General features: G+C 45.6%; 1 protein-coding gene across 1 annotated transcript in view; it reads right to left on the bottom strand.

Annotated features, from left to right (window-relative positions):
* DNAH9 (dynein axonemal heavy chain 9) overlaps positions 1-26,315 on the bottom strand; it is a 1,479,259-nt gene that overhangs the window by 1,049,334 nt on the left and 403,610 nt on the right. The window contains exons 22-23 of the mRNA XM_085616775.1: positions 19,994-20,120; positions 18,169-18,318 (exon numbers count right to left, since the gene is read on the bottom strand). Coding sequence (XP_085472901.1) covers positions 18,169-18,318; positions 19,994-20,120 — 277 coding nt within the window. The remainder of the gene's footprint in view (positions 1-18,168; positions 18,319-19,993; positions 20,121-26,315) is intronic.

Here is a 26,315-nt window from a genome sequence, read left to right as displayed (position 1 = left end):
ATTAAGTTGAATCTGTGGTTTCTGACCATGGCTGCAAATGGGGCCATATGATGTTGGATGGGGTTGGGTGGGGCTCACAGAGGAGCCCTGAGGGACTCTGCAGCTGATCTCTACAGGTTATAAGGAGAACGTGGGAGCCTGACTATCTGGGTTCGGCCGGTGAGGAAGGAGAGGATTCACTCTAAGGCTTTGCCACAGATTCCGGCATTGTGAAGTCTTTCACCTGTGGAGTGTGTGGTGGGATACAGTGTAGAAGGAGGCAGAGAGGTCCAGGAGGATGAGGGGGTGCAGTTTTGACCTCAGTCAAGGAGAGCGCAGACATCTTCTGTCACGGCGAGGAGTGCCATCTCTGTGCTGTGGTTGCTTCTGAAGCCAGATTGGGAGGGTTTCAGGGTGTGGTTTGTTTTGATGAATTCAGCGAGTTGGACATTGATGGACTTCTCGATGACTTTGGTTGGAAAGGGAAGCAAAAAGATGGGTCTGTAATTCTTGAGGTCCATTGGGTCGGCAGGGTTCTTTTTTCAGCAGGGGTTGATCTCTGCGTGTTTCCAGTCTTCAGGGAAGGTGGCTGATTCGATTTAGCAGTTGATGGTATGCCAGAGTTTGGTGGCGATGGTGGTGCTGGCTCAGTTGAAAATATGGGGGGAATCAGGGGTCTGAGGGGGCTCCAGAGTGGATGCTTTTCATGATCCTTAGGGTGTCGTCTGTGGTGAGTGTAATTCAATTGAGCAGGGCCGGCTGGGATCTGGAGCATTTGGGATGTAATGGATGCAGTGGGGTGAGTTGGTCCTGGGTTGCGAAGCTGTCGTATATATCCATGATATTGTGGTGGAAGAAGGTGGTGAGGTTGTCGCAGAGGTCTTGGGAGGAGGGATGTCTGTGGCATCCGTGCTGGGTTTGGCAAATTCTTTGATCATGATGAAGAGTTCTTTGCTGTTGTGAGTGTTGGCATTGATACGTTCCTGTATGACAGTTTTCTTTGTGATTCTGATGAGGTGGTGGTGTCTGGTGACAGCAGTTTTGAGGGCTGCGTGGTCTACTGAGGTCTTGCTGCTCCTCCATCTTCTATTGAACCGTCTGCAGGTGAGCCTGGACTCTTGGAGGGAAGATGGGGTCGAGCGTGTGTCCTGCTGAGTGGGTTGGGGAGGTGATCAGTTGTTTGAGTCTAACGGTGGTGATGTTTTCCAGTAGGGATGAAGTGTTGTGGTGGTTAAGGTTGTCCAGGTGGAAATTAAGGTTTCTGAGGAGGATGAAGTCCCTTGAGGCGAGAGCATGGTGAGCAATGAAGTCAGCTATGAATTCGCTGAAGGGTAGACGGAGAGGTCTGTAGGCCAGGGTGCTGCAGAGGGTCGTGTCCGGCGTGGTATGCACCTGGAAGTTGAGGTGCTCCATGTTGGGTGAGTGGTCGTTGGAGCTATTTGTGACACGAAGGGTGCTTTTTTGTACATTGGCGATGCCTCCTCCCGGTCAGTTGGTGCGATCTCTGTGAATAATTTTGTAACCATTGTGGAAGGCATTGGAGATATCTGGGGCTGAGGTGGGGTTCATCCAGGTTTCCGTGAAGAAGGTGACGTCGGGGAGATGGAGTCAAGTAGGTCCCAGATCTCCACAGCGTGTTTGTTGAGTGCACGTGTGTTGAGTAGAATGCAGCTGAGGTGGTCGGATTTAGTTTTTGGAGGTCGTGCGGTTGGTAAGTCTGGTGTGTGGAGGCAGGAGAAGCTGCAGTTGTGGCAGGTGAATGGGCCTTGGGAGTCCTTCGGCAGCACAAGGTGACTGGTGGTGGCCCGCCCGGTGTTGAAGGCATGTAGGATACTGGCTTTGTACCGGTGAAAGGAGCGGAAACTAGGGTCCAAGGCACTAGGCGCGGTCCAGGTACAGATGGGCGCAGACTGGTTTGCCTTTGGTGTACCTTTGGCGCAGTTCTGCCTCAGGCGTAACCTGCCTCCACATGTGCTGTGCTTTCAGTGTCTTCAGGCTTCACTTGGAATCTGTTCCACATGCAGCTCTTCTCCACAAGTACCCTACATCCTGTGTCAGATGCTTTATATGTAATCCAGACCCAGTTGTAACCCTCTTCACAAGTCCAGCGGTTCCAGTGTCTTTGTGCTTCATGAGCAGTCATGTTTCAGCTGTAACCTTGCTGGACATGTTCTATTGCTTCGTTTGCTCCTGTGTTTCATGCATAAGTCTACGCCAGGCCTATTTCTGACCCTTAGAATAGCAAGCATGGGCCATTGTGCAAGCAAGAAGAATGTCCTCTTGCACTGCTATTCAGATAGTAAATAGCAAGGAGAATGTCCTCTTGCACTGCTATTCAGATAGTAAATACTCAGTATAGTCACACATAATTCTGCCCCCTGCAACACCTGTTCCTTTTCATAAATTATGGACACAAGGCTCAAAATGTATTTCAAACCCTATGCATATGCGGTTTTGGGGAGAGAATGTGGCCTAACAGCTAGGGCGGTTGACCTCGGAGCTGGGGAACCGGGTTCGAGTCTCAGCACAGACGCTCACCTTTCTGTGATTCTGGGCAAATCACTTAATCTCCTCGTGCCTAACAAAAAGTAATGCGTCTATATGTAACATAACTGGTGCTCATGTAAAGCGCTCTGATACCTCTGGGTCTAGTTAGCGCTATATAAAACTCCACAAAAAAAAAAGAAATGTGGTGATTGTTTCAAAGTTACATTCTTTAGCTGCAAAATTAAACAAAAGTTCAAACAGGAAAATCTTATGCAGAGTGAGAATGTACTCATGCAATGGAAGCGAGTACTTCCACCTATTCAAATTTGCAATTGATCCAACATTGTTAAGATTGACTACAATTCACTGAATTACACTATATGTATGATGGCACACTAAACATGGGCTCTGAGGATTGAGAGTTCCTAGGAAAGTGGACTATAAAAATCTCCATTGTCCACCCACAACTAACACTAAAATATATTTTCACAATAAACCAGGAGATAGATGTCTATTAGAACAAAGACAGGGTCTGTAGGAAAGTAGGATCTGCTTTTATGGTTACCCCCACTTTTTGCCTAGTGCTATGCTGTCTCTGACTAGTCTGACTGGGATCCTGCTAGTCAGGACCCCAGTCTATACTTTCTCCCCTAAATTGTTATGGTAAGTACACAGGTACATCTCAGTTTGGATACTGGGGTAGCCTTATCATACCCTAGTATATGGTACTAAGGTACCCAGGGCATAGGTACCCCAGGGGTCCCCCATATGCTGAAGCATGTATAATGCCACATATGGGAGACCATTCAAACTATCACTACAGGCCTGAAATTGCAGGTGGCTTGATGGTGCTGCATCGAAAAAACAGGCGCTGGAAGGGCGATGCGTTGATTTTCTTGGTTTCTTCAAGCTGTTTCAGCTCCCAGCAACAGGAACAACCTCCAGAGGCCCAGAACTGGAACAGGCACCTCCTGGCAGGACTGAACTCCCAGCAGTGGAGTTCAAGGAAGCTGGTGGTGAAGTCTTTGGGTCCCTGAGACTTCAAAACAGGAGGCAATAACACAAAAGCCCTTGGAGATTCTTCACAAGCAGGTGCACAGCAAAGTTCCAGTCTTTGTCCTCTCCTTGGCAGAATCAGCAACTGCCGGCCAAACCAGCAAAGCAACACACAGAAAAGGGGCAGCACTCGTCCACTTCAGCTCTTCTCCTTGGCATAGTTTCCTCTTGATTTCAGAAGTGATCCAAAGTTCTGGGATTTTAGGTCTAATAATTATGCCCCATTTTCTCATTGTGCTCTTTTCTTCAGAATTTCTAAGCTCAGTTCAGCACACAGGGGGTGGATACAGTATTGTGCATATGAGACACAGCCTTTTCAAGTGCTAGCAAACCTCCTCCCACCACTCTAAATGCAGACCAGGTCTAGTCAGCCTAGCGAAAAGTCACCCTGGCAAGGCAGGGGACACCATACCCCCCCCCCCCTTGTGACTGTCTAGAGCAGGGGTACTCATAGTACGGCCCGCGGGCCGCCAGCGGCCCGGCAAGCCTTTCTTGGCGGCCCACGGACCTTCCAGACATCGTACCCAGACATGCCAAGCCTACCGATTCAGGCGGGAGACTACCGATTTCAAGGCTAGTCTCCCGCCTCCCGATTCCTGCTAGCAAAAACCCGAGTACTTCACGGGTCTTTAAAAAACCATTCGCTTGTTGATGAGGCTTTGAATTGCTTTTTCACCCTTTCTAGAGCCCCTGCATCGCCACTCTGATTATTGCTGGAAGAATTAGCACTCTACAGCGTAGAGTGCTAATTCTTCCAGCAATAATCAGAGTGGCGATGCAGGGGCTCTAGAAAGGGTGAAAAAGCAAATCAAAGCCACATCAACAAGCGAATGGTCTTTTAAAGACCCGTGAAGTACTCGGGGACGGCTGTGTGTGTACCTGGAAGCTGTTTTAGCCCGCCGGGCTGCGGGAGGGGTTGTATGCACTGCCAGCAACCTGCCAGGCCAGTGCACAACACTTGCATCACCCTCTCTCTGCCACTGCGCTTAATCTCCCACTTTGCTCTTCTGAAATGTTGGCATGTATGATCGTACCGGTGTTCTTTTTAACAGTGAACAGTGTCAGCAAACACAGACTCTGCTCTGTGGGGGCCCGGGATTCAAGGGATAGTCCGAGTGGAGCTGCTGGGGCGCTAAGAGGTGAAATACAACAAAGCCTCGTTATCATGCAAATGGTCTCTTAAAGACCTGTGAAGTACTCGGGTGGGGCTGTGTGTTCCCTGGAAGGGAAGCTGCCTCTGCTGCCACACAAGCGGAGGGGGGGGGGCGAGGTGACAAAGAATTACAAGAGAACAGCAGGGTGTGAGAGTCCGGTAAGGGGACAGAGGGCAGTAGGGAGAGACAGAGACAGACAGATGTAGAGACTAACAGACACAGGGACAGACAGAGACAGATAGACAGAGACAGGGACAGACAGATAGAGGCAGAGACAGACAGAGGCAAAGAGACAGACGGAGAGGGAGACGGAGAGGGAGGAAGACGGAGAGAGAGGGAGACAGAGAGGGAGGGAGAGGGAGACGGAGGACAGAGGGAGACGGAGGACGGAGGACAGAGGGAGACGGAGGACGGAGGACGGAGGGAGACGGAGAGGGAAGGAGAGGGAGGGAGAGGGAGAAAGGGGGAGGGGGACAGAGAGGAAGGGAGACAGAGAGAGAGGGAGACAGAGAGAGAGGGAGACAGATGTTTTGAAAGGTTTTTTTTTTACTCTAGCTCCGCCCCCACTGATCCCGCCCCCACTGACTCCACCCCTACCAGTGCGGCCCTCGGCCACTAACCACACTGTAATTTTGGCCCCCGACAGAAAGTTTGTGAGTACCCCTGGTCTAGAGTGAATGCACATCCCCAACAAATGTCACTCCAAAACAAGACTGTGAACACACAAACAGGCAGAGGCACCCAGAATGGTAAAGCAAGAAAATGTCCACTTTCTTAAAGTGGCATTTCCAAACACAATTTAAAAACTACCTTCACTAAAAGGTGTGTTATTCAATTCTGAGTTCAGAGAGCCTAAACACCATTTCTCTATCTTGTCCCAATGGCAAGTTACTCTTGTAAAATATTAAAAAGGCAGCTCCCATGTTAACCTATGGGCAGACAGCCTTTCAATAGTGAAAAAAGAAATCCACTGTATTTCACTATTAGGACATGTAAAACACACCAGTACATTTCCCACCTTTCACATACATTACACACTGCCCATGGGGGTATCTTGGGCCTATCTGAGGGGTCAATAAAAACAAAAGACCTGCTCAAAATGACCAGTGATAAACTTTCAACAGTGGCCCCTTCAAACTGCAAACATCATCCTGAATGCCATGACCACATAGCGGCTATCTTTATACCGTCTAAAGAAGGGGTCCTGGATCACTTAAACCTTTATAAAACAGGGTTGTGTCTGTGTATAATGTCTCCCCTACTTTCTCCCTACCAACTGTGTACAAGAAAGAAAAACATACAGAAGTGAAAAAAAAAAAATTAAGTGCAAAAAAAGTTTTGAAAAACATTTGGTGAAAAAGGATGGCAGTGCCTCACGGAAGAAACACCATGGGAGTTTATCAGACAGGTACTCGCCTGCATCCTCTGGTTCTCATCATTAGCGACTGCCAACCTAAAATTGTTTTTTGAAAAAGTGATATAAACAGAAATAGGTAAAGTGCTATGTGTGAACATTAGGCGCCGGTGTGCACATCCGGGCCCACAGTGATGTCAACCCTAAAAGGAGGGACGGGGTCTGTTCAGAACCCACGTTAATCCTAGTTAAAAGTGAGCTAAACACCACTAGCTATCTGACTTTTTATTTCATGCTGTGTGTTTGCTCACTTAAAAACCAACAGGTTTCATTGCCTCAGGAGACTTGCGGCAATTTCATCAGGGCAAGGGTCAACTAGCCACACTGCACCATTTATTTATCCATATTTTATTTTATCTGCACCACATAGTCGCTCTCCGTTTGCATACCTATACCCTCCTAATTTATGGGTTCAATTTGTGACTGAGTGTACCCGTCCACTCTTTCACTTGCCGCCAGGTAAACTGCAAATATGTCAGTCTGGTCAGCTCGCGAACCCGGCCTTAGCTCAGCCTCACCATATCTGAGGGGTGCCTTACATGTAAGAAAAGGGAAGGTTAGGGCCTGGCAAGTGGGTGCACTTGCCAGGTCAACATGGCAGTTGGAAACTGTGCATGCAGACACTGCAGTTGCAGGTCTGACACACATTTTCATGGCTACTCATGTGAGTGGCATGTGAGTGGCACAACCGGTGCTGCAAGCCCACTAGTAGCATTTGATTTACAGGCCCTGGCATACTCAGTGCACTTTACTAGAGACTTACCAGTAAATCAAATTTGCCAATCATGGATAACCAATCACAATCACAATTTACGCAGAGAGTATATGCACTTTAGCACTGAACGGCAGTTCTTAAGTGCCCAGAGTCCTATAGCCAACAAAAACAGAGTCAGAAAAATAGGAGGAAAAAGCTAAAATGTTTATTATTATTAACACTTATAGAGCGCAACAGCTACCTCCAACAGAGGGGTCCCGGCGCTAGCATCCATCCAGAGGGGGGGATCGGGGAGAGAGACTACAGGCCGATGTTATTTCTAGGGAAGGCCAAACAGCCAAGTTGTAAGGGCCTTCCTAAAAGACAGTTCCGCACTTATCTGCCGAAGGTCATTGGGCAATGTGTTCCACAACATCGCAGTTTTCACGGAAAAAGCGCGACCACCCGTCCTTGCCTTCTTAAAACGTGGAGTGACCAGGAGGTTACGATTGTTAGATCTGAGTGTTCTAGCGTTCTGGTATTTCTGGAGCCTTCGTTTCAGGTAAACAGGACCTACCCCTCTTAGAGCTTTATGAGCTAAAACCAGAACTTTGAACATGACTCTTTTCCTTACCGGTAACCAATGTAGACTGCGCAGATGAGGAGTAATGTGATAGCGGAGGGGCACATTTCTGATGAGCCTGGCTGCTGCATTTTGAATCCTCTGAAGTCGCCTCATTAAATAGTCAGGGAGACCAATGAAGAGGCTATTGGCTTAGTCAAGCTGGGAGGTGATAAGAGCATAGACCACCATCTTCCTACAATTCATAGGAAGGAAGTGAAGACATCTACGCAGTGCCTTCAGTTTCCAGAAACACTGAGAGGAAATGTGCGTTATTTGGGCCTTGCCTGTCAGTTGGGAGTCAAATCTAAAACCCAGATTCCTTGCCGAGTTAACCGGAATTGGTGGAGGATTTAGTTCTGCTGGCCACCAAAACTCGGTTTGAGGCGGAAGGGGCTGATTAAAAAATAGAATCTCAGTTTTGTCCGTATTTAATTTCAGGCAGCTATCTGTCATCCAGGAGAAAATATTCAGAAGACACTGCCTGAAATTCGTGAAAGCATTCTTGCTTTGTTCTTTAAAGGAAAAAATAAGCTGTGTGTCGTCTGCATATGAGACAACACGGACACCCCATTTTTCAACAATAGATGCTAGAGGAGCAAGATACACATTGAAAAGGGACGGGCTCAATGCTGAGCCCTGCGGGACCCCTTGTGACATAGCCCTAGAGCTGGAGACATGGGGATGTAGAAAGACCTGCTGTGATCTATCTTCCAGAAACGACTGAAACCAGCGTAACACGGTCCCCGTAACTCCTTATAGATGTAGCCTGTTCAGGAGGATCTTATGGGAGACCGTGTCAAATGCCGCCGAGAGATCTAGCAGCACAAGCATAGCACAGTTTCCCAAGTCCATGGTTTCACGTATTGACTCTGCAACCTCTAGGAGCGCAGTCTCAGTGCTGTACCCTGCCCTAAAGCCGGACTGAGAGTCGTGAAGGTGGTTATTGGATTCAAGGAAGTCCGAGAGCTGCCTCTGGACCTCTTTTTCCAAAATCTTTGCTGGAGCCGGCAGCAGAGAAATTGGTCTAAAATTTTTTAACTCTGCCGGGTCAGCATCCTCTTTTTTGAGGATAGGCCGCACAAAGGCTTTCTTCCAGACAGATGGAAAAATTCCCGTTTCCAGAGAGGAGTTCCAAAGAGCATTCAAGGTGTTGTTAACTATAGGGGCTAGAAGTTTAAGAACTCTAGCTGGACAAGGGTCGAAAGGGGAACCAGACTTGACTTTCGACAGTTCCTTCAAAGGTGCTTCCTTCTCAAACCGGCGAAAGTCTGACCATTTATCTGACGTAGCATCTGTCGCCCCATCCAGCTTATCTCCAGTTGGAAAAGTCGAATAGATGGTCATGATTTTATTGTGGAAAAATGAAGCCAATTCCTCACACAATGTGAGAGAAGGTGGAATCGTACTTTTTAGAGAAAAATCTCCCTTGGAGAGTTGTCCGCCTCCACAATTTGTTTTGCCATGTAGTCTCTCATGGTCCTACGTTTCAAGGTATGACATTTCCTTAATGCTGCCTTGTATATCCCTTTAGCTGAGGATTCATAGTCCTTTCTCCAGATTCGCTCCAGCCTCTTGCAATGACTTTTTTCCATCCGGAGCTCCATGTTAAACCAAGGTGCTGAGGGTCTACTCCTAGGCATTTTACAAGGTCTAATAGGTGCTATCTTGTCAAGGGCTGCAGTTATCCAAGAGTTAAAAAGGGGAGCATCAAGGGTCGGATTCCCAAAAAAACCAGGCGAAGTATTATATAATTCATCGCTCATTGAAGCGTGTGTAACCTTCCTCCACATTCTTCTGTTTTCTACAGTGGGCCTACTGTAATTATCAGAGCGCCTAAGGCCCAACATGAACGTGACCAACATGTGGTCCGACCATGTTACAGGTATAGGCTCTTCCACTTTGATGGCTGCGCTATTGGTGAAGATAAGGTCCAGAATATGGCCAGCTGCATGAGTGGGAAATTGTACTTTTTGCATCAGATTTAAACTTTTTAGAGCATCTACTAATATGGTGGCTAGGGAACAGCTCGCCATGTCCATATGTACATTGAAGTCACCAAGCACGGTGAAATTGGAATAACGTACAGAAAGGTTTGCAATACAGTCAAACAGTGATGGCCAATAAGAGGCCGCGGTGTTTGGGGGTCTGTATAACAATAGCCCTGCCATCGAATGGTGTTTAGAGAATACGATGTGAAAGGACATGGCCTCTATAGGTCCCAGGTCCTCAATTTTCTTATGGGAGATTTCCCAATCCTCCCTTAGAATTATGGCAAGGCCTCCCCCAAGCCTATTATCCGCTCTGTTAACCGTAACCATTCTGTAACCCATAGGAATGGCTAGACAGATATCAGGGTTTGAGCTTTCTCTCAACCATGTTTCTGTCACAAACAGCAAATCCCACTCGCAGGTTTTTAGAAGCAGACAGATTTCAGCGGCATGTTTAGGGAGGGATCTGCAATTAATCAGACCAGCCTTAATTTGTTGTTCACAGTTAGAGTTACATGGAGGATTACAGAGCGGCAATTCTTCAAGGGTATCAGGGCCACTTATTTCCTTCCAGGATAACCCATTTAAATTAAACTTACAGGACACACACTGAGACTTAAAGTCCCTTCCTCCTCCCATCAACAACTTATCCTGCGCAAAACAAACTAAGACCTTATAATTCAATTGTGAACACAAACAGAAAGGCTAGCTGAAGTGAAAAAAAACTGTAATATTTAAACTGGTTTTACACAGTGGATAAAATGCTACTTTGATTGGTATCTTGCAGCACAGCCATTAATTCCTGGGCTCTGAATGCATGCCCAGTCTCAGTTTTCTCCCATTTCCATTTATATTTAGAAATTGAGATTAATCAGACCTCCCTAAGCTAGCCTTAATAAAATTCATGCTTTAAGACAACCTGCTGGGCCAAGTTAATCTGCTGCCCCTGGCATCTGCGCCCCCGCCATGTGTCATTAACACCTGTAATCTACCACATTTCTCCCACTGCTCACTTGCAGGTCCTGCAGATATTTACCACCTGCACAGAACAGGTCTGCATTAAGCCTACGGAATTTAGTCTGGCAGTTCCAGAATTAAGACGATTGTTTTTTGGCGTTTATAGATCTACCCTAGTAAAGTGCTTTATGGAGCTAGATTGGAACACGGTGCTGAAAGAAGGTTCCACACTGGGATTAGTCATGAAGTATGTAAAGTCAGGTAGGCAAAAGGAGAGGAATCTTGAATTTGATCTTAAAACGTTTGTCAAAGTAGCTGAGGAACTGTCAGTAGAGGATTGTTAGAAATGGGGGTCTCTAGTTGGCAATGGTATACACCTTTGTCCAAATAGGGACCCTTGCTTCTAGACAGGGAAAGGGGGATACACTCCTGAATAACCCCTGCCACCACCTTGGTAGCTTGGCATGAGCAGACAGTCTTATCCCAGAGGCAGTGTGTAAAGCATTTGCGAACAAATACAGTAATACAGTGAAAACACTACAAATGGACACCAACCAGTTTAGAAAAATAAGTAATCTTTACTAGACTTAACACAAGACCAAACGACGAAAATCCACAATACTGTAATAAAAATATGACTTTAAAATGACAGAAATAGCTTAGTTCAATGTAGATGGTAAAAGCGACACTTTGCTCTCAAGGTACCTTGGATGCGTCACGCAAAATAAACAAAAGGGTCACAGGGAAGGTGATGCGTCGGTTCCTTGCTTCGGGGGAGGTAATGAATCGGTTCCTTACTGCAGCGCTGGGGAGGTGATGCGTCGGTTCCTTACCGGAGAGGAGGTGATGCGTCGGTTTCTTACTGTGATCCGGTGCAATGCGACAAGATGGCGCCTTAATGTGATGATCCGGTGCGATGCGACAAAATGGCGTCGTTGATGCAATGCGACAACGTGGATGCGATGCATGCACGCCCGAGCGTCGAAATCGATGATCTTTGGAGCCGCGACAGGCCCTGCGACATGCTTCCCCGGTGATGCGACGGCGACCTCTGCGGCGGCGGCGCGCTTCTCCAGTGATGCGACACGCTTCGTCTGCGATGTGACGGTGAACAGCTGCAGCGGCGGCAATCTTCTTCGGGAATGCGAGGGCAACTGCTGCGGCAGAGACACGCCTCTCCTCATTGCATCTCGCTTCCAGCGACAGTCTCTAGAGGTCCTAAACAGCTGCAGAAACCTCTCTGAAGGTTAGAATTCCCAGCAAGGAAATTCAGGGGGAGCTGGTGATGAAGTCTTTGTGTCCCTGAGACTTCAGACAGGAGTTCAAGCCCTTGGAGATCTTCCTCAAGATGACAAAGCAAACAGCAAAGTCCTTTTCTTCTTTCCTTGGCAACAAGTAACCACTGCAGGCTAACCCCAGACAGCAAACAGCACAGGGGCAGTACTCCTCCTTCAGCTTCTCCGGTTTCTTCTCCTTGGCAAAGGTTCCTCCTGATTTCCCAGAAGTGATCTAAAGTTCTGGGGTCTGGGTCCCCCTTTTTATACACACAAATCCTTTGTCTCTGAAGGCAGAGAGTGTCTGTACCTAGTCCAAACCAGTTCTGGGTGCATTCTGCCAGTGCACAACTTCTTCCTATGTCAGTGTGGGCCAGGGTCATCAGACGCACTACAGGAGGGGGAGCCAGCATTATGGAAGACAGGCACAGCCCTAAAAAGGCCCAGGTGCTACTCCTCCCACCACTCCCAATGCAGATAGGTCTACTCAGCCTAGTGCTGACTCACCCTGTCTCCTGGAGCCCCCCCAGCCCCTGTCACTCACAAACCAGACATGGAATACACAAACCTAGCAGAGGCAGGCTGGATGGTTAGGCAAGAAAATACCTACTTTCTAAAAGTGGTATTTTCAAACACAGAATGTTAAAACCAACTTCACTATAAGATGTATTTTATCATTCTGAGTTCAGGCATACTAAATTCGTTTTTCCACCATGTTGCCTGAGTCAGTTAGGATTATAAGATGTTATAATCAAACTGCCCATTCTGGCCTATGGGAACAGGTAGCCTTGCAATAGTGAAAAACGAAATTGGCTGTAATTCACTATCAGGACATGCCACACACATCAGGGCATGTCCTACCTTTTACATACAATCCACCCTCCCCATGGGGGTACCTTGGGCCTACCTTAGGGGTGATTAACATGTAGAAAAGGGAAGGGTTAGGGACTGGCAAGTGGGTGCACTTGCCAAGTCGACATGGCAGCCCCAGGCTGTGCATAGGCTCTGCAATGGCAGGGCATAGCCACATTTTACAAGCTGCTTCTGTGGGTTTAATTTAAAGGCCCTGGGCACACATGGTGCACTGTACTAGGGTCTGACAAGTAAATCAAATAAGCCAATCATGGAGTCACTAATCCATTACAACAATTTACACAGAGAGCATATGCACTTTAGCACTGATCAGCTGTGGTAAAGTGCCTAGAGTCATAAAACCACCAACAGCAGATCAGAAAAAATACAGGAGGATGGAAAAAAGTTCAGAGATGACCCTGCAAAAAGGGCCAAGTCCAACAAGGATGCTTTGTTTTTAAGTGTGGACAATTTTGGTGTTCCCATTACCTTAAAGAACCCTATCATAGTTAGATCTCACGAAAGTCACTTGAGAGCCACCATGACAAGGAGACATGTGAGATTGTCATTTGTATAGCCTTCTATGGACAGTGAGGTTGATCAGGTAGTAAAGGAATGTGTTATCTGTTCAAGCTGTGACATGTCCATGAAATTATGAACTTCCATGTTATGACTAATTGAATTACCCACAGCTCCTTGGGGAAAAGTGGGGAAAGACATTGTGGGACCAGTCTATTCTTTGGCTAGCACTTCACGTTTTGCGCTAGTAACGATGGATTACTAGGACAATTGGCCAGAAGGGTAGTTTTTATGTAAAGTCACACCGAGAGTGGTTGTCGAAATATTTAAAGAGGTCTTTTTGAAAGAAGGTTTTCCTGCCATGTTAGTGTCAGACAATGGTATTCAATTTGTCTCTAGTGAGTTAGAACTGTTCTTAAAAACAAGTGGCATCAGACATCTCAGACGTTCATTATAACACCCCCAAACCAATGGGCTGGTTAAGAGGATATGTATGGTTTTCGGAGAGTGTATTCAGTGAGCCATTGCTAACAAGTGTATTGTAGGGAATGTGGTCAAAAGTATGCTATGGTTTTATCGCCCCACCTCTCATGTGTCAACTGAAGTTTCACCATTCAAATTATTGAGTGGAAGGAGAGCCATGACTTGCTTCTGTCCAGCACGGATAAAAAATTGTGTTGAAGCTATTCAGGGAAGTTGGACAGATAAATGTGTTAGGTCAAGAGTGGAAAGAATGCCATGGAAACTAGAATTATGTTGATGAAAGAAACATTGTCAAGGTTTTTGAATTTAAAGTGGATGAAACAGTTTAGATGTGTAAGCCTGTACATGCAAGAAAAGGTGGGAGCAAATTTGGAGTTCTGATCAAAGCTGTGAAAGTGGAAGGAAACAGTGTGCAAGTATAAGGTGGGCAATAGTGGAACAGTGGAAGTGGGGTAAAAGTGAAGTCCGGATCTTGTGATAAAACTCATGCCCAGAGACCATGTGTGGAAGAGTGTGGTCAGGCGTTGAATGCGAGATGCTGTGGAAGAGTGAGGAAAACATAATTTCAATTTAGAGTTCAAGTTGTTCAGAATTCTTTTCTTTGATGGATTTCTTCAGTTCAAAGTGTATGTAATGATTTCTGAGTAAGGTGTCATGATTTTTGAGTTTTGTTAATATGAATCATGTAGTGTTAGTGTAAATTGTGCTGCTTTTGATTTATTTTGTTAACTTTGTTCCAATCATAGTTTATCCCAACAAAATGTTTGCTAATTGTTTAGAAGTTCATTTATGTACCATGTTAGGCCATTTTCCTTTTTTGTAAAAGGGACAAGCCATGTAGTATCTAAATATGTAGCTGCTCATGCTTGTTGCACAGCTACATAGGCAACATTGGCTTTGTTGGGCGAAGGCTCCATGTGGAATGTAGTTTGAACTTGGTGTCAGTGGGCTTTTGCCAAGTGCTACCAGCAGCTCGTCTGCATCCATGCTGAAATAAACTCATCTTAATGCTTACCTTTGGTCTTCTGCCTCCTTGAATCACGACATCTTCCCATTCCATTATATATTAAATCCCTGTAATAAACATTGCCTCCTACAGCCGGGACCAATATTGAGCAAAGAAAAAGTCTCAGTCTTGTTAACATTGTTGCTGAAAGGAATTCTTGGCTCACTGCAGGTTCCTTGGCTCATGCAGCAAGTCAACTTAAAGTTCACGTTCAGCTACAACAGTGCAGATTCAAATGAGTCTCACCCACAGAAATAGTGCCACCTTTATGGTTAACCGGCTGACAGGCATACTGGCGCTCCAGATAAAGAAAATGTTGAGTCACTTGGCAGGAACCTCAGGAATAAAGGGGGTGCTGCAGTTTCTCAATCTCCACCTCAAGGTTATTCGAATATGCTAAAGCTTAAGTGAGGCACTGTTTAACTTTGAGTTGAACAGTGGATGGCTTGCTGAGGGAGGATTGATCCCTGGTGCAGATGGTGCAAAGACTCTTAATACCTTTTGTGTATACAAACTGATGAAGCTCTGGGCTGGGCTTGGCTCGAAAGTCAGCTCAACATTAAGCATCTCCATGCCTTGAAGTGTCTAAGTTTATAAATAAGTAACAAATTCCACTGAGGTAGTTGCAAGTTTCTTCAGGGCTAGTTCCTCTAGCACAGGTCCCCTTTGGCAGGGGCCTTTCAGCATTTCATTTTTCACGAATATGTCTCTTTACACCACAAGCAAATACTACGCGGTAGGTTACAACGCGGACGTTACATCGTCCGCGTTGTTACCATGTATGGTTTTACATCGCAAGTTGTTTCTACGACTTGCACTAGATGGCGCGCTGGACTTAGGAATAGTATAAATTACTATTCCTACTCCAGTTAGCGCAACAGCAGGGAATGTGTTGGATTTAAAATCCAACACATTCCCTGGTGTTGCACGCCATCTAGCGCAAGTCGTTGAAACAACTTGCGATGTAATGCCATGCGTGGTAACAACACGGACGATGTAAGGTCCGCGTTGTAACCTACCCGCGTGGTATTACCCGCATTGAAACCGCTGTTTCCCATTTTTCACTCAGTGGCAAAGTAAGCTCCTTAAAAACTCTCGGTAATGCAACCTAAGAAAACATTATGCTGGACCAGGATTTCTCTAATGTAAGATCTGCACAGATTGTCCTAGAATAAAACACATAACGGGAAGTGCAACCATCCTTGGGATCAGAATGTTCCAAATGTGTATGGTTTCCTTTTCAGTATGTAATACCAAACTCTGGAACTCTCATCCATTCTAAAAACAACCACTCTTCAGTCACTTGGACTTTCGAAGAGCATTAAAGACTTGGTTGCTTTCCTCATTTGCCTAAATCCACAATGCAATCAGAGCTCATGACGACGAAGTATGTCTTGATAACGCACTACCCTTTCACACTGGCACTCTTCTGCAACGTGGATTTACCTAAAAGCAGTATTATGTCTGCAGCAACCAGGTGTGAACATACTCTCTTTCTACTACGCATACATGCCAGGTCTGCCATGCCGCAGAAGGGCAGCATAGTGATTGGGGCCACACCAGTGGTAGCAGAGCATCATATAAATATAAATTCAATTAGCAGTCCTGCCGAGCAGCTCCCCTTGAAACATGTTCTTGTCGTCCCTTCAGCACTCAAAGGCCAAAAGTACATATCCCACTACGAATATAAGGCCTGAAAGTAGCACACCCTATTCTAGAGAAGTGTTGGAGACTAACCTTCCCAGGTCTCTGACAGATAATGGGGTGGTGATCTCAATGCTAACACATCAGATAATAACGGGATGCACTCCCTTTTGAGCTGTTCATCTCCTTTTATCAAAATCATCAAAAAGTGCGTGCATGCTGGGCTTATGCCTTCCCCAATGGCACAGACGAAATCACCAAACTAAGTGAGGCAACGTTTCACCCCACCCCAGCCGCACAGCAAGTTTTTGGAATTGCTCCAATATTCAGAAACATTTAAACCGTTTTTCTTCTTTTGCTAAATTATTTCCATTGCTTTAACCTTCTTATCTTTTTTCATCCACATGTAAAGAATCATGCTTTCTCCCAACTTATATGCTCACGATGTGCCCATCCAGGCCTCTGTCACGAACACAATGGACACGCATGATTGTTCATAGCAGTAATCCTTTATTAAAAACCTAATGCATTTCAAGCTATGCAAGCTCTTCTTCAGGGGTAACTGCAAATATTAAAAAACTCCATTACTGTATTGGTCTACATTAACCGTATATAACAATCCATGTTATTCATTCTATGTCAGTAGATCACAGATCTCATAGTCCCTCCATCATAAACTATATCCCCAAATACCCAAGTGATTTCATTGAACCCTTCTCACTCCCTTTGAAATTTCCCAAAATAAACCTCCCAATGTGTGGCCCCCCATGATCCTACATACTTTCTTTTAAACTAACCTTTCAAACCTCACTCTCCTTCCTTACACTTCCAGTCCCTTCCCCCGCAGGCCTGTCCATTGTGTTAGTGACAGAGGACTGGATGGGCACATCTTGAGCATATAAGTTGGGAGAAAGCATGAAGGTTAAAGAAGGTTAAAGCAATGGAAATAATTTAGCAAAAGAAGAAAAACGGTTTAAATGTTTCTGACTATTGGAGGAATTCCAAAACCTTGCTGTGCGGCTGGGGTGGGGTGAAACGTTGCCTCACACAGTTTGGTGATCTCTATGCTAAACCACAAACTTCTACTCACATAACTGCAGTAAAATGATGAAGACAGCAAAACCTTGTCAAAGCTGTGCAGCGCTCATCGTTTCATTGTCAAGTCCACCCACATCCACTCAATTCTGCCACATGACCTGCAAACACTGTGCCTAGGTTTCCCAGAAAAAAGGGCACAAGAAAGTTTCCTTGGAGCTGTGGTATAAAAGAAAAAGTGAGTTACTAATTGGAGGTCACAGATATATTCTTGCAAGGCCCAGAAAACTTTCTCCTGCCACCGACAACGTTGAAAGAGCGCACTTTAAAACTGGGGCCGGATAGAAGAGAATCTACACATGCTCTGCTGACAGTCATTAGACCGAAATGTGAATGTCATTGAAAGGCACAGTAGCTGATTATATTTCAAAAGTTACAAACTAATGGCAACAATACATTTCTCTAGCAGGAGGAACATTTGGCAACATACATTTGCAGGTTTACAAGCAGTCTAAAACTGCTTGATTTTCATTGTATTAATGACTGGGATGGCTTTAATCTTGCCGCCACTTTTTTTAAATATGCGCACTGGCCAGCTTTAGGGGATATGCCCACATAAAGCAGTTGGTTGAAAGTACCATATACAAAAATTTGGAAAACAAAACGCAGAACTTTAACACAGAGCACGTGTGGCTGGGCTGATTCAGTAGGATGTATGGCTATCAGTTTAGCTCAATATGCCAGATGTCCAGAGCAAAACAAAAGGAAGGGGGGAGTAAACAAAACAGTAAACTGCTCTTTGAAACTCTAACATATATTCTGGCATTCCTTCATAAATGGGACTAACAATGTCACACGCTTCTATGTAGCACAAGACTTACTCAGCTAATTTGGAATGTATATGAGTACAGACTGGACCTGGAATCTAGGGTTCTGATTGTAAAGAGCACGTAAATTGGCAGTTAAAATACAATGTGCAGCCTGTATCCTCCCAAACGTACCTGTCCACTACAGTCACAGGGATCATTAAAGGTCACATATTCGTCCTCTTTGCTGTACATTCCTAGGGCGACCTTGACCACACCACTGGAATCATCTTCAAATTTCATCTTTGCCATGTTGTCAAATAATTTAGATAGATGCCGCATAACCTGTGAAAAGAGTCAACATTTCAATATTATTTGAAAAAAAACAACGGAAGTGGAGCTACCAATAATTGAGAGGTCGAAGCCCACAGACTGGGCCTTGAACAAGAACAGGACAGTGGTCCCTATGAGAGTACTGAGGACAAGGTGCAGATGCCTGCCAAGAAATGAAAGGAGAAGCATTGCTGTATGTGCTCCTTGCAGACAGAAGAAGGGCGGAAAATGTGCTGGGGGGACACTCTTTTTGTGTTTGCATTATGTTTTTCACAAAAGTAGTAATAAAAAGGGTGACATGATGGTATAGGATGGCAGGCCTGTCACCACATTTTGTCCCATGAAGAGACTCTGGCCATGTAGGGGCAGCAACTTCAGGAGGAAAAATGTCCGCAGATATGGAGGTGGGCTCTAAATTTAGCAGGTGCCTCTGCTACCCCAGCTGGAGTGCTGCCAGCTGGCCAAACTTTGAATGATCACTTTAGGAAATTGCACTGATAGGTAGGGGAGTGAGACATCTCAGTGTGAGCTCTGGCTGAGCTCCCAAAGTTGAGCAATCTTTTGCCTGAAAATGTAAAAGGAGGTTTCTATGAGGAACCTGACCTTACTATTAGGAGCTTGGCACAAGCAGCCAGGTGTTACTGAGAGAAAATGCATAGGTTGCATTTAGTAGCCCCAAAACTACAATAAAAGCAAGAAATAAATCAACTGAACTCTCCAACCCAATTTGGCAAGTTAATGTTTCAATTACCAAAAAAAATGGTTACAAGAGTTATCATTTACTGAAGAAAATGGCAAAAACCTAGCTACGTCCACAACTGTGTAGATTTTAAGTAACATGAATTTAAGTAGGAATAGACAGGGGTTAGTTTGTGGAAACTTCTAAAAATTGCAGGGGCCCAAAATGTGTTCTTAGGAGCAAGCCACAGACACTGCTGAATGCCGAGGTTACCAAATACTAAGGCTACCTAGTTTTGATTCAGAAGCATGCCGCTTTCTTCCACCACATGACACTTCCCGCCTCTTTTCCTCACTCTTGCAAGTGCATTTCCATCCCTACCCTTCTTCCCTTGTCACTATTTTCCTATCTTTCTCTCCATCCTTCTTTTTCCCTTTTCTAACTTTCTCCCGCTTGCTGTGGATCAAAGTTTGATGATGAGAAATTAGTCCCAGTCCCAAAACAACAGTGTCCATGCTGACCACTTGCCAACACCCACACAAGTTAAACATAGGGTGTAGGTCATTTCCAAAGTAGTTAGAACCTCAAATACACAGATTCTGTAAACCTCTATCTCCTACTCTGTGAGATAAGAGGGCAGCTTCAATGATCAGGCGAATGTTGAGCATCGTTAGAACTGGCCTTTCACACCACCGCGGCTGCAGCTGTAATACTGGGGCTAACTTGGTGAACTAGAGCAGCGTAGGACCAGTTTCATTATTGGATCTTTTTCTCAAATGTATTTATAACGATACTATGGAGCAAAGCACATATTCTTTAATAACTGCAAATCAAATCTCAAGAAAAAAAAAAAAACTGCCAGCATGAATGGGAGCCGATGCTACATAATCCCCTAAAGAAGGAAATCATTTTCTGTGCAGTCAGGTCGTGGGCAATATGGAGGGGCTCGTGTTTAGGACACTACTGAACAACTGTACACTTGCAATGAAGATGAATGCAGTTACTTACCAGCTGTGGGTCAGTGCCGTTGGAAAGGATGTCTAATAAATCTGCAGATGAAATAAAGTAGAACCGTGGGAATGCCAACCTTTTGGTATCTAGATATTCGGCCAGGGCTTTTTCACAGAGTGACAATCTGAGGAGGGAATAAAAAGGCATTAGAGGAGCCAGGGTCAGAAAGACATCGGTGGACGACTTGCAAAGACCTGAGGTTATTAACTGGTGGTGATAATCAATTTATTTTTTTATTGCACATAATACGACAGCTCTGTCAGCCCTAAACATTGTAAATATTATTTTATTAATGTACTTATTTAGAGGCTGAATTCTACAATCAAATTGTCTTTTGGAGAGAGAGAGAGACATACGTAATTTTAAAAATCATATATACAGTCAAGAGTGAAGGAGATACTCTGGAGGAATGGAAGCTGAATTATTTTGTATGCAGGAGAGCTCTACAGTCATCCTAAAGTTAACTAATATGGGCATGTGTTTTTTTTGTTTCCAGCCGCAGGGCATTCCACAGCTTTGGTCCCACAACCGAGAGCCTGTGCTCCACTTTCCATCGTCTGCAGGTTTTCAGTACTGTCAATAACCCTAAGCTGTCTGATCTCAGAGTTGTGATTGGCCAGAATTAAGTCAGATCTCCATGAAGGTGTTTTGGGGCAGTGTTGTTAATGCCCTTGCATACTAGGCACAGGATTTTGACTGTAACTCGTTTGGTCACTGGCATCAATGTAAAGATTTAAGGCTGGAAGAGGTCGTTTTTTATTGATATCTACGACTAAACGTGCTGCAGCTAAAAGCACCTGATTGATTCCGAGTAAGGCCTCCAATGGTATGCTAGGAAAGCTGAGCCTCTTCTATCATTTTATGGTGAACTTTGTCAATGTAGGGAATAATTTGTTTCAGGAAGTAGAAAGCGCCCCAGTTGGCCCTTAGAACTTGTGCTTGTTTACCAAATGTGGACAAAATCCCAAACTGCTCTGGAGAAAGTTACTTTCTCTGGGTAGAATGAGTTTGGGTTTATGCACATCAAAAGTACTTCATTCCTGTCTCCATTTAGCTTTAGCCCCTTAGGAGCCATCTACCGGGCCACTTCTAATAGGACTTTCTTCAGGTTTGCGAACATGTCATCAGCTTCGGAATGCTATTACACACCTAATAGAAATGGGGGTCTCTAGTTGACAATGGTTTGCACCGTTGTCCAAGTAGGAACCCTTCTTCGTAGTCACGGTAAGGGGGATACACTTCTAAAATAACACCTGCTCACCCCCATGGTAGCTTGACACGAGCAGACAGGCTTATCTCAGAGGCAGTGTGTAAAGCATTTGTGAACACATACAGTAATACAGTGAAAACACTACAAATGGACACTGCACCAGTTTTGAAAATAAGTAACCTTTATCTAAACCAAAACAAGACCCAAAATGACAAAAATCCACAATACAGTACTAAAATTATGATTTTTAAAAGGTAGAAACAGTTCTGTTCCAAGAAAATGTTGGATACATCACTTTTACACAAAGTACCTTGGATGCATCGAAAAATGCAAGCATAAAGAGTTGCTGGGAAGGTGATGCATTGGTTCCTTACACTCAGGGAAGGTGAAGCATCGGCTACTTGTTAAGTGGGAGAGGTGATGCATCGGTTCCTTACTGCTGGGCAGGGGAGGTGATGCTTCGGTTCCTTACCGGAGAGGAGGTGATGCATCGGTTTCTTACTGCTTGGGGAGGTGATGGATGGGTTTCCTTCTGCATCCCACAACGATGTGGCAGACTTGGCACTTCGATGCAATGCGTGACAATCCGTTACGTTGTGATGCATGAAGGCCCGGGATGCGCTGCGATGATTTCAGCCGAGTCCCCTCGATGCATCGGTTCTTCCACAACAGGGTCTGTGTCTGAATCGGTACGGTGATCTCGGACGTCAGAGATCGTTGCACAGGATGTGTTGTATGGCAGACACTTCAGCCGCGAGCAGGAGCTGCATCGATTCTTCGGCGGTGGTGATGTGTCGGAAAAAACTCTTCTCGCACCGCTGCTATGCGTCGGGGACAAGCGATGCATAGATTTTTACAGTCCTTGCAGTTCCCAGTCCCAAAACAACCTCCAGAGGTCCAGCACACTGACAGGCACCTCTCAACAGGTCAGAACTCCAAGAAAAGGAGTTCAGGCGGAACTGGGGGTGAAGTCTTTGTGTCCCTGAAACTTCAAAACAGGAGGCAAGCTCTATTTCAAGCCCTTGGAGATCTTCCTCAAGCACAGGACACAGCACACAGCAAAGTCCTTCTCCTTTCCTTGGCAGAAAGTAGCCACTGCAGGCCGACCCCAGACAGCATACAGCACAGGGGCAGTAGTCCTCCTCAGTTTCTCCAGCTCTTCTCCTTGACAAAGGTTCCTCTTGATTCCCAGAGGTGATCTACCAGTCTGGGCCCCTCTTTTTATAATACAAAATCCTCTGTTCTCTGTGGTAGAGAAGCTCTTTGCCCAGCCAAAACCAGCTCTACACTCTCTGGTGCAGCTTCCTGGCAGGAGACGGAGACAGCATTGTCCTTGGCAGACCAAGCCCATTCAGGTGTGAAAGAAATCTCCTCCACCTACTCTGAATGTAGCCCTGGTCTATTCAGCCCAGCCCTGACTCACCCTGGAAAGGCAGGGCACAGCTCAACCCCCCATATGGCTGTCTGAACAGAATGCACAACCCCAGCCCCTATCACTCCAAAGTCAGACAATCAATACACAACCTAGCTGAGGCACACTGGATGGTTAGGCAAGAAAATACCTACTTTCTAAAAGTCGTGTTTTCAAACCCAGAATGTAAAATTCACCCACACTAAAAGATGCATCTCAACATTCTGAGTTCAGGCATATCAAACTTTATTTTCTGATCTTGTTCCCATGGACAGTAATCCTCATAAGATGTAATGAGCAAACTCCCCATTCTATCCTACGGGACAGATAGCCTTACAATAGTGAAAAACGAAATTGGCAGTATTTCACTATCAGGACATGCCACACACATCAGGGCATGTCCTACCATTCACATACACTGCACCCTGCCCGCAGGGGTACCTTGGGCCTACCTTAGGGGTTACAAACATGCAAGAAAAGGGAAGGTTAGGGCCTGACAAGTGGGTGCACTTGCCAGGTCGACATGGCAGTACTAGACTGCACACAGGAACTGCAATGGAAGGCTTGAGACCTTGCTGCAAGGCTGTTTGTGTGGATGGCACAATTTAGTGCTGCAAGCCCACTAGCAGCATTTGGTTTACAGGCCCTGGGCACACATGGTGCACTGTACTAGGGTCTTAACAGTAAACCTAATTAGCCAATTATGGACACCAATTCATAACAACAATTGACAAAAGGAGCACTTGCACTGAACAGCAGTGGGAAAGTGCCCAAAGCATCTAGACCAGCAAAACAAAATCCAACACACAGCAAACACACAGGAGGCAAAGGCAAGAAATGCAGGGGAAACCCATGCCAATGATGCCAGGTCTTACAACACCGCTCTTGAAGAGATTTTTAAGTAGAGGTTTGATCACAATATATTAAATGGTGGAGAAGGGGCAGTGAAGAAGTAACAAGTGTTATTGTTACCCATTTGCATGATACTCAATTTATTGCCATTTAAATGATGAAATGCTCACTTGACCCTGTACCTGCAAATAGTCAAGTTGCCACTGAGTAAGACTAGAAAACAGAGAATTGCAGTTTAGGAAATTACTGGTCCTAATAACGGGTAGTATCAGTTAACACCAGGCCAGACTCAGAGTTTTGTCATGATCCAAGCCAAATTGAGTCTGATCCAGGAGTTCTAGGTATTTTAGGTCTTCCAGTCTTGAAACTAGCTATCTTGCCAGGAAATGTTTTATGATCTTCGTAAAGGGTGAACGTAGGCTAATGAGTATAAAGTGTTTCATTTCTTTAGGATCCATCCTCACTTATTTCAACACGGGATACCTATTCCTCCTAAATTACAAATACATAGAAAAATACAGCTTGCAAAACATTATAAAACCTCTCTCCACAAGGCTGAACTAGAATCAATCCTAATCGACTTATGCTTTCATATGCTTTCACAATAAGTATGTATGGCCTAGTGTCTTTACTATACCGTTTCATAATAAACAGTGCAGGCCTACAGCCATGAGCATTGGCTTAACACCATATCTAACTCAGTCCTGTGGTATAAATACACTTTGCCACACAGCAACAATTGCAATACAAGCAATCTTTTTAGTAAAGCATATAATTGCGTCCTAATCAAATCCTGTGCTCAGGGGAACTAAAATTTTAGTGAAGTCCACGTCACTTTCTCAGTAGGACTCTGAACGCAATTTCTTTCAGATAAGGTCTGTAAGACTTGGCATCTTTGGCGTGGTTTCCCCTTTACCTCTACCTCTTGTATTTTTGATGCGGTGCAGGATTGAGTTTTTGCTTGCTTAGATGCTTTGGGCACTTTGCCACTGCTGATCAGTGTCAAAGTGCATGTGCTCCCTGTGTAAATCGTTGTTACAATTGGTTCACCCATATTTGATTTACTGATACGTCCCTAGTAAAGTGCACTGAAGTGTGCCATGGCCTGTAAATCACATGCTACTAGTGGGCCTGCAGCACTGATTGTGCACCCACATGAGTAGCCCTGAAAAGGTAACTCAGACCTGCCACTGCAGTGTCTGAGCGCAATTTGCTAACTGTCATGTCGACTTTGCAAGTGCACCCACTTGCCGGGCCCAAACCGTCCCTTTTCTTATATGTAAGGCACCCCTATGGTAGGCTCAAGGTACCCCCTGGGCAGGGTGCAGTGTATATGAAAGGTAGAACATGTACTAGTGTGTGTGACTTGTCCTGATAGTGAAATACTGCCAATTTTGTTTTTCACTGTTAGAAGGCTATCTTGCCCATAGGAAAGCATGGGAAGTGCTTTGTAACATCTAAAGTTTTGGCTCTCTGAACTCAGAATTTATTAACACATCTTTTAGTAAAGAAGGTTTTTAAATTGTGTGTTTAAAAATGCCACTTTTAGAAAGTAGACATTTTCTTGTTTAACCATTCTGTGTGCCTCTGCATGTTTATGTATTGACTGTTTGGTCTTGGCGTGACACGGGCTCGGGATGTGCATTCACTGTAGACAGCCAATGGGGGGGTTGAGGTGTGCCTGGCCCTTCCTGGATGACTCAGAGCTGAACTGAACAGACCTTGGCCAAATTTAAAGTAGTGGGAGGAGATTTCGTTGCACTTGAATAGGGCCTTTCTCCCTTGCACAATGTTGTCTCCACCCCCTGTGGTCATACTGTACCAGTGAGGACAGAACTGGTTTGGACTGGGCTCAGAGACCCTTGCACAAGAAGAACAAAGACTTTTTGTGGTATAAGTATTAGACCTAAAACCCAGCTGCGGTTCTTTCCTTAGGGCGTAGGGGTTGCGCCCTTTGTGTTTTCTGCCTCTGGACTATTTTGCAGGCACATGTCGGTGTCAGGCAGGCACATTCGATTCGCCAGTGAGCTTGCGCCAGCCTCTTCAGCTACACTTTGCTGTGCCAATGATCCCTAAGCCCTGGGGCCTGTGAGGTCATCAGCTCATCAAAGCCCTGACTTTCAGTGGTGAAGGGTCTCCCCAAATGACGTCACTGGTAAAGTCAGCCTTGGGCATTTATTTCAGGCTTCATCCCTGAAGATCCAAGGCTGCATGTCAATCAGGGAAGTCCCACCCCCACCCTCTCCGATCATGTGTGGCGAGAATCACTAACCCCACCCAGCAGCGTCGCAATGTCAAGCAGCTCCATGTTTCTTCAAACGCGTGGCAGGCTCCTGCAGCTGCACGCTAGGACTTTGGAGGGCTTCGTGCAACAAAAGGAAGGCAACAGCTGCAGCCTCGTAAGAGCCGCCTGCATCCACAGCTTGTGATAGAAAGGGTTCGTCTCTGGGCAGACTGGACCCCCTGGATTGGTTTTTATCGCCGCGGGCTGCCTCCAGTAGAATTTAGAGTTTGTGTGTGCCTCAGAGGTAATAGCACCGCTGACAGCTCATAAGGCGGAAGGAAGAAGAGAAGTAGTTAGTGAGGCTAGAGACAAGTAACGAGCGAGCGCCCGGCGCATCATCCTTCTTTCTTGTCGTGAGCCGGTCTTCTTTCGTGGGCCCTCAGTCGTCTTCCCTGCCGGCTTGTGTACCTCCCTGCACGCCTTCACTGTCCTTACCCTACCCCGCTCCTCTTTCACTGACTACTGCTCTGGTATCCGGGCTCGCTTCTCCTCCGATATGGGGGATGGCTGCTGCTGGCCGCTGCTGAGAGCCCTGCTGCAGATGGCCGCCCTCAAGGGCCAG

Source organism: Triturus cristatus, chromosome 7 (assembly GCF_964204655.1).
Source record: "Triturus cristatus chromosome 7, aTriCri1.1, whole genome shotgun sequence".
In the NCBI taxonomy this organism is placed as follows: domain Eukaryota; kingdom Metazoa; phylum Chordata; class Amphibia; order Caudata; family Salamandridae; genus Triturus; species Triturus cristatus.
The sequence above is the reverse complement of the archived record's forward strand: the minus strand, read 5'-3'. Positions and strand labels throughout refer to the sequence as shown.